The following is a 15,469-nucleotide window of genomic DNA, read 5'->3' as shown; positions in this document are numbered from 1 at the left end:
ATGAAAAGTGCTTCGGCGAGCGGAATCGTAGCCAGCGATATATGCGAACCTTTTTTTTTTTTTTTGATAAAACGGTTTACGGAATTCACGGTCAAAGTATCCCGGCAATATCTCGTCGTCAACGAGGAGATATCCTTTGACCGTGATCATGCTCGACTGGTGTACCACTCGTGCATCGCCTCGGCAAATAAATGCGACATCTAGACATACCTACTTACAACGTATGTATATGAACGTCAATGTATGTATATATATATATATATTTATATATTTATATATTTTTTTTAATATCTAAATAGTGTTGTGATAAAAACGAATTATGAGACACGCGCCGTAACCGTATCCTGGCATCGCATCGATGTAACAAATTCACGAACGTAACACGAATGTTTTTCGATTTTTCTTCTTCGATTTTCATTTTTTTTTTTTTTTTTGTTGCATTTCACATATCGACGCGTCGCCATTCAACGAAAGAGAAACGGCGGATCTCGCGACCATCCGTCCGACTTATGTCCTACTTATATTTTAAATCGGTATTTGTTGCTCGAATTGCTTACACGTATAATATCATCGTCGCATGTCATATCATTAAATTCACGTACGTTCATAATTGATCGAGATTAGCTTGCGAATATATGTGTGTGTACAGCGGACTAAATATATCATATAGGACGATTAAAAAATCGACAGCGAGCGTGGTGTGTTGCTTGCGCCTTATCTTCTCTCCCTTTAAAATGTATGTTGTAAAATGTTACGGTTTGCTCAACCTCGACGTTCTCGTTGAAATCGGTGTTCTGTGATCTAGGGTGCCGCGTTTCTTCCTACGGATAAAGTCGATCGGCTAAAAAGAAATTTGTTGAGGAATCTTTCTTTTTCTCTTCTTTTCTTTTCTCTTTTTTTTTTCCTTTTTTTCTTCTTTTTTTTCTTTTTTTTTCTTTNTTTTTTTTTTTTTTTTTTTTTTTTTTCACTCATCGCGTGATACGCGCGGCGGAAGAAGTTATCGATTGGACGCCACCACGGCATCGGATGCGACCTGGTCTCTAACTATTGCTACGACGACGACGACGACGACGCACTCTCTGCGACACTGTCGCAAAAACAGTGCACTCTAGACTTGCTCTCCGCGACGTCGAGACTCAAAAGATCGTCGATCACCAAAAGACAGGGACACAACCTTCGTTACGAAATTATAAATCGTATATATATGTATAATATTATCATATATATGTATGTATGTATATGTATAATATCATATGCCTGCGGGGAGCGGCAGTGTGGCACAACCATGACTTAAAAAGCGAGTAAACTAACGTATATCTCGTGTGTACTTCCCGTGACTCGTGGGGGCGCTTGGAAGCGACAATTCGTAACCTAGGACATCCCGCCAAACAATCCCCCCTTCCCCTCCCCTCCTCGTGGAAACGCACCGTCGCCGAGAGCACGCGTCGCGGATCGGATTTCTAGCCATTTTTCAACGTGGACGAACACGCCGGGTATGTTCGTTTCTCTTCCTTTTTTCCTTTTCTTTCTTTCTTTTCCTTTTTCTTTTTCTTTTTTTTTTTTTTTTTTTTTTCTTGCGACAGGACTATACTCGTATTTATTCAGTATTAATTCGCGACAGAAACGACGAACGGTATGTTGCCCCTCAAGAGCAGCGATCATCCTCTCGCCTGGAACGGCAGTCAATCAATTTGGCAGTTTCGTAAATCTGGCCTTCCAATATCGTTAGGACAATTGAGCAAGAACGAGTGAGCTATACGTACGAGTGAGAGAAAAGACGCGAGATCGAAGTAGAAAAAGGCCAAAAAGGTTGGAAGGAAGGGAAGAATGGTCGAAAGACGAAGAAGACGGTTTGTCCCTTCGGGAGGCAAATATCGTCGGTCGATAATGTCGTTGCGGTCGATCGATCGTTCCCGTATGCGAAAACGACGAGTGTGCTCCTGTAATATAATTGGGCCGAATCTATCTATCTATCTATCTATATATCTATCTATTTATCTATCGACGCGATCGATGGTGATACTCCTGATACAAATCGTTGCAATTTTGGACCGACGACAGCACCGGGGGAAGAGTCAGCGTTGCGCATTCTTTCCACTTCTCTCGAGTTCTTCTGGTGACGGAGAGAGAGAGAAAAAGAGAGAGAGAGAGAGAGAAAGAGACGGAAGACCACGGAGGATGATTTACAGGTTACACTGCCACAGTATCGTAGGGTGTGAGGAGTCCCCCGTGACCGCCGTGGCCGGCGCCGGTTTGCCGGCTGGGGGCTTCGTTTCTGTAACAGTCAGTTTATCCATTCAATTTTTCTCGCTCTCGTACTCGCGAGTCTATCCCCCCCCCCTTTTTTATTTCGCATCACCACACGACATTCTATACACTTAGATTAGTAGTTACTATTATCCAATATTAATCCTCGACAATTCTCGTATGCATCTAAAGGATTATAAAAATTAATAAAAATTATCTGCACGTGATTTCAGCAATGATACAACATGCATTATATGTATATATATATATATAGAGAGAGAGAGAGAGAGAGACAGAGAAAGAGATAGAGAGCTTTATTATAATCGCGACTATATCGATTAGGCTAAATGATTACTCTTAATCTTTCTTAATTAATTAATAAATACGTAATAACGGCGATAATAAGGATGATAATTTGTAATTGTAAAGCGGTTGTTAATAAAATAAGTAGCACCAGCAGCGATGGCAGCAGAATCTGTAGTGGCAATGACAGGAGCAATGACAGCTGTAGCGAAAATAAACGGATGGCAATCCGGATCGGTGTATCCGTTGTACCATCTATTTAATCTAGTGGGGAGGGGGAGAGAAAAAAAAAGGGGGGGGGGGAAAATGAATGTTAACTACGAACAAATAATCACATCATTTGGCAATTGTCGTTGCAAAAAATTGCATGCAAAAAAACACATGAGTTAACTGATTATTATATTGATAAGTAAGCGATTATATTCGACCCAGAAGTAGAGATCTGATTGTCGTTGGTATGAAAGCAACGCTGTCGAAGCATTGACTGACCTATATTCTCGTGGCCACAAAATAATAATAATAGCTAAGAACAAAGCTTCTAAAGCTTTTCAAAAAAAAGTTATCTCTCTAACGCGATTCTCATAGTTACATATAAAATGCATCCTGCGGCGGTTTATTATTATTATTATTATTATTATGATTATTATTATTATTCTTATTACGATTATTATTATTATTATTATTATTATTATTATTATTATTATTATTATTATTGTCTAACGAACTTACGGCTTCCTGCGTAAAGAGTCATGAAACAAGCAAAAGTCAGAGATATGTCGTTAAATATTAGATTGTCGAAAAGGTTTTGTACGAAGTTCTTAGCGACACCACCGTGCACTCGATCGTCACTATGCGAATTTTGTGAAATAACCCACAGATATATAATAATAACAATTCGATCTATTCGAATCGAATTAACGGGTGGAAAACTAAAAAGTAGGGGAGAGGGTGGGGGAAGAGAGAGAAGGGAAAAAAAATATTACGAGAAGAGAGAAGCAAATCTAACAAAGTGTATATATGTATATATATATCTATATATATATACGTATATACCACTACGGAGAGTCGAAAGAAACGAAGGGAGCGTTCGTTGGAACGGTTGGTAGAGGAGAAAAAAAAAAAAAAAAAAAAAAGAGAGAAAAAAGTCGAAGCTTTTACTTAAACGGAGAGATAGAGAGAATGGCCAATTTACTTTTTCGAGAAAGTCAATGACAATTTCTCGACTCAAAGAAATCTCGAGCTCGAGACACAGCGGCATGAAAAACGGTGACGTTTCGCTCCCGATCCGTGCACCGTTAAACCAAACTCACTCGATCTCTACTGACCTCTCTATGAGTTTACGCATCTCCTCGGTGGTCATGCCGTCCTTGCCGCGAGCATTCACTGAAATAGAAAAACACACGGCACGATTGACACAACGGTAACACTACTACGACGACACGTAGCATGCAAATGTGTGGAAGCTAAACGATTAAAGAGAAAGAGAGAGAGAGAGAGAGAAATAGAGAAATAGAGAAATAGAGAGATAGATAGACACAAAGACAGACCCCGCAGCGAGTCAACGCTTTCATTCTTGATCTCGCATCGATGACTCGCTCGGCATGCCTATATTTTTTCTAAAAGAACGAGCACCGGCAAGGGGGAAACACAGCGAAAAACGAACGAGATATCCCCTCCCCCTCCCTCGATTCTCTCAACGAAGAGATTCTTCTCTCTTTTCCCAGAGGGGAGGGGGAGAAAGATTCGTCGATTCGTTCCGCCCCGATCCCCCGGCTCTTTGATCACCGGGCCTTTGTACTGACCGCCGTAGTTGCGGTTCACAAGTTGGTCGCGGTCGCACTCTGCCTCGCTGATCTCGTTGCTCTCCTTGCTGTCGTTGAAACTCGAGTTGTTCTGGTCGTGGTTCCTTGGCGGGGGTGGGGGCGGTTCCGGTGATCCAGAGACGGGGATATTGCGAGCCGATCCTACGCTACGACGTCCGACGGAGCCGCGGGATCCGTAGTGGTCGTAGGGAGCGCCGTACTGTCCGTATTGAGAGCCGTATTGATCCTCCTCGGGTGCGCAGTTGGCCGGGTCGTCGTATTCGGGGGAGAAGACGTTGTGGGTTCCGCTTCCGCCTCCTTGGGACGGTACTCGGGAGTAGCGACCGTTTTGACGCGGCTGCGGATTTGCAAAGAAAATCGATGTGTATTCGGGGATAAAAGAGGGGAGGGGGAGGGGAAAAAAAAAAAAAAAAAAAAGGAAAAGATGGATCGATAATACCATGGATTGAGATCCGGAGCGGCTGTGGGCAGAAGCGTTGGTAGGATGTCCAACGGGTGGTCCCATGGTGCCCGAGTGTCCGTTGCCTGGGTGTGGGAAGGTCTGGAATTGCATGGCCTTGCTTGGGTCCATCTCCTCGCGGAATCCAAGAAGGTGGAAGGTGGCGTAGGGGCAGATCTCGTCTTCCATGCCTGAAAGAAATAATCACCAAGGGTAGACACTGCAGTTATGGAACCGATCGAAGTAATCTATTCATTGTGAATGAACGGGATTATCGATGATGTAACGACCACTGCGTATCGGTTAATCCGATGGCGTGGGTGTTTGGCTGCGTTGGTCTCGTGCAATGCTAACTAAGATCGGTAAGAAAAATCTGGCGGGTACCTACGTATTCTCCTATGTTTCTCCTCTTCTTCGCTCGCTTGTTGTACAGAGAAACGTGTTTGTAGGAAATATGTATATATTCTCATGCACGTTAATCAAAGATCTGTCTCGAAGATACAGGTCCGTCGTTGTCGTTCGCTCTCACTCTTTCGTCTCTTATCCCGAGAACAAACATTTCGGAGAAAAATCGGAGCGGAACGACAACGTATCCATGTATCCAAATCCTTCGTATTCGTGATAAAAGTGGGACGAATCGAAAGAGATGTGGTTATTTTTTATATCGTATCGTTTGTGTTCGTTTGTTTATTTGCGAAAATAAAAGGAGTGAATAATGAGCGCAAGCATGCGTCAATACGTGCAAAACATCGAAGTGGGTAATAGCAGATATAATTGCATGAGCAATGAAGAACCGTGAAGAATCGGAACGGACTTACGACGAAGAGCGGATATATAATAGCTGGACCCGGCCGATAGGTTAGTTAATCAGTGGTAGATCTCGCGATAGAGAGACGAAGGCTCGTGATGACGACACGGAGAGGAGAAAGAGCGCTTCGTTCGGTTCTTTAACTACTTTTTACCAACCTCTGTGGGATAGACCCTCGGCACTGCCCATGCGAGGTGGCGGTGGACATCTTCGGTTCGGCGCGCAATGATTCAATTCTTCGTACATATGTCGTCTTGGATCCCACGTCGAGTGGCTTCTTATCGAGCCTGTCCCACCTATCGAACATATACTACAAACGTCGCACGACTGACTGCCGCTTACCGATCTTCGGTTTCGCCCTTCTTATCGATTTCATTGATTCGTCAGTGGGCGTGAACTGAGAGGGCGATCGTAGAAACGGAGACGCGTAGCAATGCGATAAGCGCAACAAAATAAGGGAGGAGAAGAATAACCGTTCCCCGGGCATACATCTCGATTACGTTTAAATATATATATATATATATATATGTAAATATATATAAATATATAAATATTATATATAATATATAAATATTAATATATATAAAATATATAATATATAAATATATAGAGAGAAAAAATATTTTGAAGCGAGGCAAACAACGAAACAAACTGGCAATGACTATGATCCAACGCTCTTGTGTATGAATTACGTATGTTTGTATGTGTGTGTGTGTCGCGTGTGCGACTATTTTCAACTAGACGTATCGTCATCCCGATTCGTTGGACAAGAATGGTGGCAAGAATTCTAACATTCGTGTGTATCATCTTGTACACGTTCGATTCGATTTCTGGTGTGCCACGGAATGAATTAAATGAGAATAAAATAAAAGAAGAAACGGTAAACACTCTCGTGCCGATGCGACAACAACTAAACAATAATTGGAATTTTAGCTAGAGATCGTATTGTTGGCAGTTGTGGCTTACTTATCACTGTACCTCGCTTGATGCGATCGCAGGTGTTATAATTGGATCCGGGTACAGGGGGCAATTTACGGTTGGGCGGGGCGATGTATCCAAGCTCGTCGCGGAGGTCGGGCCTTCGTTTGTCGAGAGTTGCTCCGCCCACCCCGGTTTGCTGGTACACCACGTCGTCTAGAAAATCGAATGGAAGGTAGCAGCGCGCCGATTAGTTCGCTATAGCAACTGTCCCATTACGCTTGGATACGGATCGAAGTCGTCGGAAGCCGATAACTCGACACGATTATCCCCTTCGACGACGAACTTCCATCTCTGTTTCGTTATTTAACGATTGTAAAATAATAAAAAAAAATTGGTATACATTGTCCCTCGTAATATTTCTCGTCGGCTGATGAGATACCTCGCAGCCGCGTTTGTTCCGGGCCCCGAGTTCTCCTAGACAAGGCGACGCAAATCACCACTATCCCTACAATAATGACGACGATCGTTGCTCCGACCGGCACAACCACGTTCACGTCCAGCCAGCCGGGTAACCAAGGGAAATAACGCCTCACGTCCGTGCTGTCGTTGTCGCCGTTCCGCACGGGGGGCGCGATCGTACCTGTTCGTTAAGACAGTGCAAAGAAGAGGGAGGGTTACCTTTATCGCTACCATGGCCCTTCCCTCTGAGAACGCAGATCACGATGACGGCAACGATTATAACGAGAATAGCTGCTACCACGGGTACGACCAGATTTAAGTTAGCCATGAAAATTTTCATCGGATCCTCGTCGTTGCCACCACCGTTCACGTCAGGTAGCTCTCGGGCCGGTGCAATGGTGCCTGGAACAAAAAATATGGCGACCATCAATCCAGCCACCATTGGCACCGGCTACGAGGTGCGCCGTTGCCTTTTTTTTTTCTTTCCTTTTTTTTTTTTTTTTTCCTATCCCCTTCTTATCGCCTTCTTATTTTATTTACCTCCGGTTACGGTCAGTGTTGCGAATTCGTACTCGGCAACCGCGAATCCGGCGTTATTGTGGGCGGTGACGCGCAGGTGGTACCACGTGGCAGGGACCAAATCCAGAACGACGAAGTTTCCGCCCGGTTTAACGTTGTTCGACACCTGGTTCCATTCCTGTTGGTTCCTGAATCACACGATCGATTATGATCAACAACGACGAGGACGAGGACGGCAACTCGTCGGTTTAGATTCTTATTCTCGTTACGTTCCCCCTTACTTCTTCTTGTGCTCGACCACGAAGTAGATCATGGGGCAGCCACCGTCCGACCAAGCGTTCAAGTGCAGAGTGATGCTGTTCGTAGCCACCTCGATGAACCTTGCCGCCTCGGGGATGATCGGTTTCGAGCCTTTGGTGCGGGTGTTGAGCATGTCGGATGGATCGCCGGTTCCAATTCTAAAAATCGTCAACAATCTCTCTTCAACGCTCTCCAACAATCGAGATGACCATCTATTTACCCGTTGTACGCGGTTACGTAGATCTGGTATCTCGAGCCGCACAACAGATTCTCCAAAGTGTACTTCTGCACCGTGGAGCTGATCTGCGCCGTGTCCCAGTCGCCGAATTCCGGTTTGTAGTGGATCGTGTATCCGTGGATCGGGGCGTTGTCGGTGGGGTGGGGGCGCACCTTCATCGTCAACGAGTTGGTGGTGGTCGCGGTAAGGGTGATTTGGGGCGAGTGAGGGGGAGCTGCGAAATCGAATCGTTGGAAATTCGTTCGTTCGACTTGAATTCCCTCCTTTTCATTCCCTCCTCCCTTCTATAAATTCTCACCGTGCACGATCAATTGGTGGGTGACGGTATCGTGGCCGAACGTGTTCTCCACGTAGCAGGAGTATTCCCCGGCGTCGGTGCGGTCCACTTCCTTGATGAACAGGGATCCTTCGGGCAATTGTCGCAGTCTGTCGCTAGATTGGAGAACGGCGCCTCGCACTTTCCACGTCACTTCGGGCGCGGGTACACCAACGGCCAAGCAGGGTAATTTCACGTCCTCCTTGTAGGTAGCCGTGAATTTGTCGTCGAACGATGCGATCTTTGCCGGGACTGAAACAGTTTTTCGAAGGAATCGAGTTGTCGCGTCGAAGAAGATCGAGAGGGGAGGGGAGAGTGTACAATACAATATAATATACCTCGAACGCTGGGCGCCAATGCGACGATCTTCGAAGCCTCCCCCTCGCCGATGTTCGTGCTCGCGGTCACCCAGAAGTCGTATCTGCGCGTCTTGTCCAATTCGGATGCCTCGTGAGTGAGCTGATTGGGCGGCACCTTCTGGCTGGTCGGCTCCTCCGCGTTGTCAGCCTTCGTGTACACGGTGTACTGGGTGATGACGCCATTCGGTTGGCTAGGCGGCCTCCACGAAACCAGGATCGATTCGGACGACATGACGAGAGCCTTGATCGCGATAGGCGCTTCGGGGGCTGGGGGAAGGAAGGAGAAAGTATGATTTGCGCCTTGGAGAAAAAGTTTTCGTCTTACCATCCTGTTCGGTTTGGCAGTGAATAGGCGCGGACTTGACACCATCGCCGCCAGAAGTGAAAGCCAAGACTTGCATGCTGTAGTTCGTGTACTTCTTCAATCCGTGCAAAATGGTCTCGCTCGAGGAGGTGATCTTGGTGTCCTTGGTGTTCTCGTCGTACCAGGTGTCGGAGGGTCCGTAGATGACCTATATATTTGATTACAATATTTGAACAGTCTCGACAGATTCGATTCATAAGAAAAAAATCATATACAATCACCTTGTATCCGGTGATAACTCCATTCGCGGCGCTGAGGGGTGGCGACATCCAGGAGATCCTGATGGTCTGGGAGGTCAAGGTGGTGCAAGTGGTGTCGTGAGGGGGTTGCTCGGGTACGCCTTCGGCGGTGTGCTGCCTCCGCTCCTCGCTCATCGGTCCCGATCCTACTTTGTTGAACGCTTGAACGACCACGCTGTACTGGGTATACGTCTTCAGGTTCATGATCTGCAAGTGGTGCTCCTTTCCGTCCTCCTTCGAAAAGTCCACGGTTTCGAACATGTACGGTTTCTCGGAGGAGGAGAGCCTGTAGCCAACGTAGTATCCAAGAATCTCGCCGTTCCAATCCTCGCGAGGGGGCGGTTTCCATGTTACCTGATCCAAACCAATTCCATATGTATTCGAAATGAATTTGATGTGTTCGAAATGAATTCGAAAGGAATTTGATGTGTTTGAAACGAATTCTACGTGTATTTGACATGAATTTGATATGTTCGAAATGAATTCCACGTGTGTTCGAAATGAATTTAATGTGTTCGAAACGAATTCCATGCATGTTTGAAATGAATTTGATGTGTTTGAAATGAATTTGATGTGTTCGAACCGAATTCTACGTGTATTTGACATGAATTTGATGTGTTCGAAATGAATTCTACGTGTGTTCGAAATGAATTTAATGTGTTCGAAACGAATTCCATGCATGTTTGAAATGAATTCGATGTGTTTGAAATGAATTTCACGTATGTTCAAATGAATATGATGTGTTCGAACCGAATTTTATATGTTCGAAACGAATTCCACGTGTATTCGAAACGAATTTGATGTATTCGAAACGAATTCCATGTGTGTTCAAAATGAATTTGATGTGTTTGAAATGAATTTGATATGTTCGAAATGAATTTGATATGTTTGAAATGAATTTAATGTGTTCTAAACGAATTCTATGTGTATTCGAACCGAATTTGATATGTTCGAAATGAATTTGATGTATTTGAACCGAATTTTATATGTTCTAAACGAATTTTACGTGTATTCGAACCGAATTGGATATGTTCGAAATGAATTTGATGTGTTCAAAATGAATTCCACGTGTGTTCGAAACGAATTCCACATGTGTTCGAAACGAATTCCACGTGTGTTCGAAACGAACTCCATATGTATTCGAAATGAATTTGATGTGTTCGAAACGAATTCGACGTATATTCGAAGTAAATTTGATGTGTTCGATATGAATTTGATGTGTTCGAAACGAATTCGACATATATTCGAAGTAAATTTGATGTGTTCGAAACGAATTTGATATGTTCGAAACGAATTCTACGTGTGTTCGAAATGAATTTGATGTATTCGAAACGAATTCTACGTGTATTCGACACGAATTTGATGTGTTCGAAGTAAATTTGATGTGTTCGAAACGAATTTGATATGTTCGAAACGAATTCTACGTGTGTTCGAAATGAATTTGATGTATTCGAAAGGAATTTGATGTATTCGAAACGAATTCTACGTGTATTCGACACGAATTTGATGNAATTCCACATGTGTTCGAAACGAATTCCACGTGTGTTCGAAACGAACTCCATATGTATTCGAAATGAATTTGATGTGTTCGAAACGAATTCGACGTATATTCGAAGTAAATTTGATGTGTTCGAAATGAATTTGATGTGTTCGAAACGAATTCGACGTATATTCGAAGTAAATTTGATGTGTTCGAAACGAATTTGATATGTTCGAAACGAATTCTACGTGTGTTCGAAATTAATTTGATGTGTTCGAAACGAATTCTACGTGTATTCGACACGAATTTGATGTGTTCGAAGTAAATTTGATGTGTTCGAAACGAATTGATGTGTTCAAAACGAATTCCACGTGTTCGAAATGAATTTGATGTATTCGAAATGAGTTTAATGTATTCTAAACGAATTCCACATGTATTCGAAATGAATTTGATGTGTTCGAAACACTCTACCAAGAAACGGTGAATTAGAGGAAAATTTGATTACCTTGAGGGTGTGCTGATCGAGGTCGTCGACGCGGATGGAGGTTGGTGGGCCGCTGGGCGCCTCTTCGGCGGTGATGATGGTGACTGTGTCGGACGGGTCGGACGCGCCTATTTCGTTCTCGGCTACGATTCTAAGGTGATAGGTGGTGGCTGGCCTGAGATTGAACACGCCCGCTACGTTCTGTTGGGATCCTGGCACCAGAACTCGGTCGATATCGGTCTCCCACGAGCCTTTGCTGATCTTGTACTCGATTACGTAACGCTTGATCGGACTGTTCCCGTCGTACGGCGCTGCCCAGGAAAGTTGGACCGAGCGTCCAGATTTGTCCAACACCTTCAAACCGTACGGAACCTCGGGTACCTCTGCGTGGAAACGTTACTCGTAAATCGACAGGTGGAAGGAAAGGGGGAGGACGACCTTTGCTGAGGAGGAAGACTCGAACCTTGCACGATCATGTTGATACTTGTGTCGTCGCTTCCGAAAGCGTTGGTCGCCACGCAGGTGAAGAGGGCGGAGTCGCTTCTTTCGGTTCTCTTGATGCTCAGGTCGGACAGCACGCCGTTCGCCAATATTTCCTCCCGAATGGTGTAACGGGAATCGCTCTTCGGGTCCAGCCTCTTGTTGTTCATGTTCCACAGGATGCCGATCGGTTTCTCGCCTTGGGCCTCGCATTGCAACACGGCCGGTTCCCCTCGTCGTGCGGTCTGGTTCTTCAGTTTGATCTCGAAGTGGGGTGGAGCTGGATGAATCGATACGACATTAATAAAAATTGGAGGACGGAGAAGAGGAAGATATCGGATAATACGTTTTCGTACCTTGAACCGAGATGAAGATGACAGCCGAGAGTCCTGCGCCGATTCCATTCACAGCCTCGCAGAGATAGTAACCTTCGTTCGTCTTTTGAATGTTGTTGATCGACAGGGTACCGTCCTCCACGCTGATGTCCGGATTGCTCAATTTCAAGTCGGTGTAATCGCCCGGCGTATCCCCTGCGAAACGAAGAAGAGAGATTTGAAAAGGAGATTTTCAGAGGTTAGGGTAATGGAGGGGGATCGCTTACCAGCGGCCTTCTTCCACGTGACCTGGGGCTTGGGGAAACCGTCGGCTTTGCATTCGACGCGAGCGTCAGAGCCTTGAGCGAATGCCTTGTCGGTTGGTTCCAGGATCCAGCGGGGTGGTACTGTTACAGAATAACCAGGTCATTCGAGGTGTTCCTACGGCGCATTAGTCGTATTCTGGCAGTTAATCCGGGAGCCAGTCGCGTCCTCGTGATCTCGAGCTCCCTTTCGTCCATCCCTTTTCCTCGATGGACGCACGTTTCACGTTTCTTCACGTTTTCCCTTTTTTTATTTTCACAACAGGAGCCGAAGATCACGACACGACCAAGTTTCGTCGCGTGCTGAACGAAACTTTCGCGGCTCGCTCCCGCAACTGCCGACAACGCAACAACAACCACGACATTGCATCGTCGAAAATCGTGCATGCAGGAATATAAAAAAAAAAAAAAAAAAGAGTGGTGAAGTTATGCGGGTGAAACTACTTGCACGAGAACTAAAAAGAAAGAAGATGGAGTGAGTGATGAACGTGCGCAAGAGATGGAGAGAGAGAAAGAGAGAGAGAGAAAGAGAGAGAGAGAGAGAGAGAAAAGGCAGGAGGACCATGCATGCAAGAAGGGTAATAAGTAACGCCGCTACGGTCCGTCGTGCTGCGAAAGAAATCGAGAGAGAAAGCTCAATCTAGGCAGATCTAGTTAGAAATGGAGAGGCGGCATGCGTTGTTTTCAAAAGAAAGATATATATATAGATATATATATATATATATCTACCGCTACCGCTACGAATGCATGTAAAAAAAATGAATACGAGGCGAGACGTGTGGTGAGAGAGGCGGGGTGGTGGGAGGGGCGAAGGTTTCAAGGTTGGTTTCGATAGGTTGGTTTCGATAGGTTGGTGACAGGGGGTTGATTTTCAGGGGTTGATCGGATGGTCGGTCGGTCGCGGTCATGTTGGAAGGGACCAAGGACGCGTTGTGGCGCGACGGCGAGAGGGGGGAGGGGGGGGGAGGGGTACGGTACGGTACGGTGAGATAAATCGACACTCGAATGTGATCACGAGAGACACGCAGCTCGATCGCTGGGAGGATGATCCTAGATAGACAGTCCGGCGATAGACAGTCGCGACGATCCATCGATCGTTCTTCGATATTATTATTATTATTATTACTATTATTACTATTATCATTATTATTACACGAATTGAGTTTTCTTTTTTCTTTTTTCTTTGGGGGAGAAGAGAGGGGAGGGAGGGGGAGGGCTGGTGAAGCACGTGACGCGCACGAGAGGACGAGAGAATTGTATATATATATATATATATATATACATACATATATATATATATACATGTATATATATATATATATGTATGTATCCTGTTCGTCGGTGGTGCCTTATCGCTCGTTCGATCGCGCGGCGAGAAAAAGCCAACTCGAAAAAAGCCATACTCGATGAGTGTCGTCGAAGACTATTAGCGACGATGAGAGCATGACAACGAGACAGGGTGGTATAATAATCGAACGATGCGAATTACTTAGCCAACAACAAATACTATGCGGGTCAAGCTGAACCAAATTGCTGGATGGAAGGAGGGAGGAGGGATGTAGTGGGCTCTCTTTGGTAACTTTGCTTCTGCTACTCGGTTGAATAGGCGGGAAATAGGAGCGTAAGGGTGAAGGGTGAGAGGATATATATACATAATACACGCGGGATGACGAGATTGCAGAACGGAGGATAAAGAGAGAGAGAGAGAGAGAGAGAGAGAGAGGGGATAAGTAGAAAGATAGCGAGAGAGAGAGAGAGAGAGAGAGAGAGAGGTACGGCGCGCAAGAGAGTCGTCCCCGGTGAGACGAAAGCTGTGAACAGAGACGAAAACTCTTCCGCTGTGTGAACTGAAATCCAGAAAGCTTTCGCCAAAAAAGGAAAGATTTCGTTCGTTCTCGGCAACGACGAAGAATGCATGGAATCAAATTATTATCAAAGCCTGCGATCAAACGAAACAATCTGAAATCGGGCGCGCGTGAATCGCGCCTTGGGGCGGCTGTTGCGTCTCATTCCTTCGCTCTTATTCCACGTTTCAATCAATATTAAATTATTATATAACACGATTATTATTCATTCCACCACGATATTATTCTCTCCACATTACTCTGTTCCCTAACCGTGAACACGCAACGTCGCCTCGTGGATCGCTTTCCCGGACGGATTGGTGGCGATACAAGTGTAACGTCCCGCGTGGTCAGGTGTTACAGGCTCGATCAGCATCATGCTCATCCGTGGCCCGAGTTTCCCGACGTTGTATCCCATGAATTGCGAGAGGGGCCGATCCTCGTGGGTCCAGGTGATGTCGATGGGAGTGTCACCCGTCGCCACCATGCACGCCAATTGGGCGGCCTGCCCCGCGTAGATCGGTTGATCCCCAAAATCGAACGGACTGATCCGTGGCAAGACTGGAACGATGAGTATCCCCAGCTAGATCCACTCACTCGCTCGCTCATGCATACACATAACATCCCTTCGATGGATCCACAGTCTCGTCGTCATTGATCATCATCGTCTATACCTCGGCTCACGAAAATTTCCCATTTCTTCCCATCTCTCGAACGTAGGGAGAGCCTCTACTTTCTCCTCCCCGTCCGTTGAATGGAGCCCACGTTTCCGTTTCGGCAACGACGAGTTTCGGCGCGAGGCAAAGGATCGAGTAGCGGCAGACAGCCGGAGAGAGAGAGAGAGAGAGAGAGAGAGAGACAGACAGAGAAAGAGAGAGAGAGAGACAGTGCGCGCGCGAGCGTGTGTTACGTGTGTGGGAGAAAGGAGGGAACGAGAAAGAGAGTTGGATGTGGGGGAGGGGGAGAGGGAAGTTTAGCTCGTCCTGAACTACGGACAAATTACCTTTGATCATTGGTAGCCCAAGGATAACGAGAGTGGGGGACTGTGGTCCAAAAGCTACACTCGGCCGAGCGACCTACCTAAACGATGATGCTTCGAAACAAACGATGCGGGAAGATAATTATATGTGTAGAAAGAAAGAATGGACAGTCGAGCAAATGCAGACTTTCCAAAAAAGAAGAAAAAAAAAAAAAAAAAAAAAAAAAAAA

The 15,469-nt window shown here is 45.5% G+C and overlaps 1 protein-coding gene across 32 annotated transcripts in view; it reads right to left on the bottom strand.

Moving 5' to 3' along the window:
* Positions 1-984: 984 nt before the first annotated feature.
* Positions 985-15,469, bottom strand: part of LOC122719735 (Down syndrome cell adhesion molecule-like protein Dscam2) — a 67,549-nt gene continuing 53,064 nt past the window's right edge. For 19 of the 32 annotated variants that reach the window (XM_043945820.1, XM_043945821.1, XM_043945818.1 and 16 more), the window contains 19 exons: positions 12,381-12,500; positions 12,136-12,309; positions 11,763-12,059; positions 11,321-11,682; positions 9,318-9,689; positions 9,058-9,244; positions 8,712-8,999; positions 8,356-8,625; positions 8,040-8,271; positions 7,801-7,977; positions 7,541-7,707; positions 6,942-7,181; positions 6,587-6,754; positions 5,779-5,916; positions 4,813-5,003; positions 4,353-4,710; positions 3,876-3,933; positions 3,280-3,285; positions 985-2,275 (listed from right to left, as the gene is read on the bottom strand). In XM_043945820.1, the coding sequence (XP_043801755.1) occupies positions 2,191-2,275; positions 3,280-3,285; positions 3,876-3,933; positions 4,353-4,710; positions 4,813-5,003; positions 5,779-5,916; positions 6,587-6,754; positions 6,942-7,181; positions 7,541-7,707; positions 7,801-7,977; positions 8,040-8,271; positions 8,356-8,625; positions 8,712-8,999; positions 9,058-9,244; positions 9,318-9,689; positions 11,321-11,682; positions 11,763-12,059; positions 12,136-12,309; positions 12,381-12,500 (3,890 nt within the window). In that variant the 3' untranslated portion in view covers positions 985-2,190. Of the gene's footprint in view, positions 2,276-3,279; positions 3,286-3,875; positions 3,934-4,352; positions 4,711-4,812; positions 5,004-5,778; positions 5,917-6,586; positions 6,755-6,941; positions 7,182-7,219; positions 7,403-7,540; positions 7,708-7,800; positions 7,978-8,039; positions 8,272-8,355; positions 8,626-8,711; positions 9,000-9,057; positions 9,245-9,317; positions 9,690-11,320; positions 11,683-11,762; positions 12,060-12,135; positions 12,310-12,380; positions 12,501-15,469 lie in introns of all 32 variants that reach the window. The other 13 variants (XM_043945837.1, XM_043945840.1, XM_043945839.1 and 10 more) reach the window with 9 other exon arrangements.

This window comes from Apis laboriosa, unplaced genomic scaffold (genome assembly GCF_014066325.1).
Source record: "Apis laboriosa isolate Shangri-la unplaced genomic scaffold, ASM1406632v1 scaffold9_cov152, whole genome shotgun sequence".
Lineage (NCBI taxonomy): Eukaryota > Metazoa > Arthropoda > Insecta > Hymenoptera > Apidae > Apis > Apis laboriosa.
This window is presented reverse-complemented; position numbering and strand designations above follow the sequence as displayed.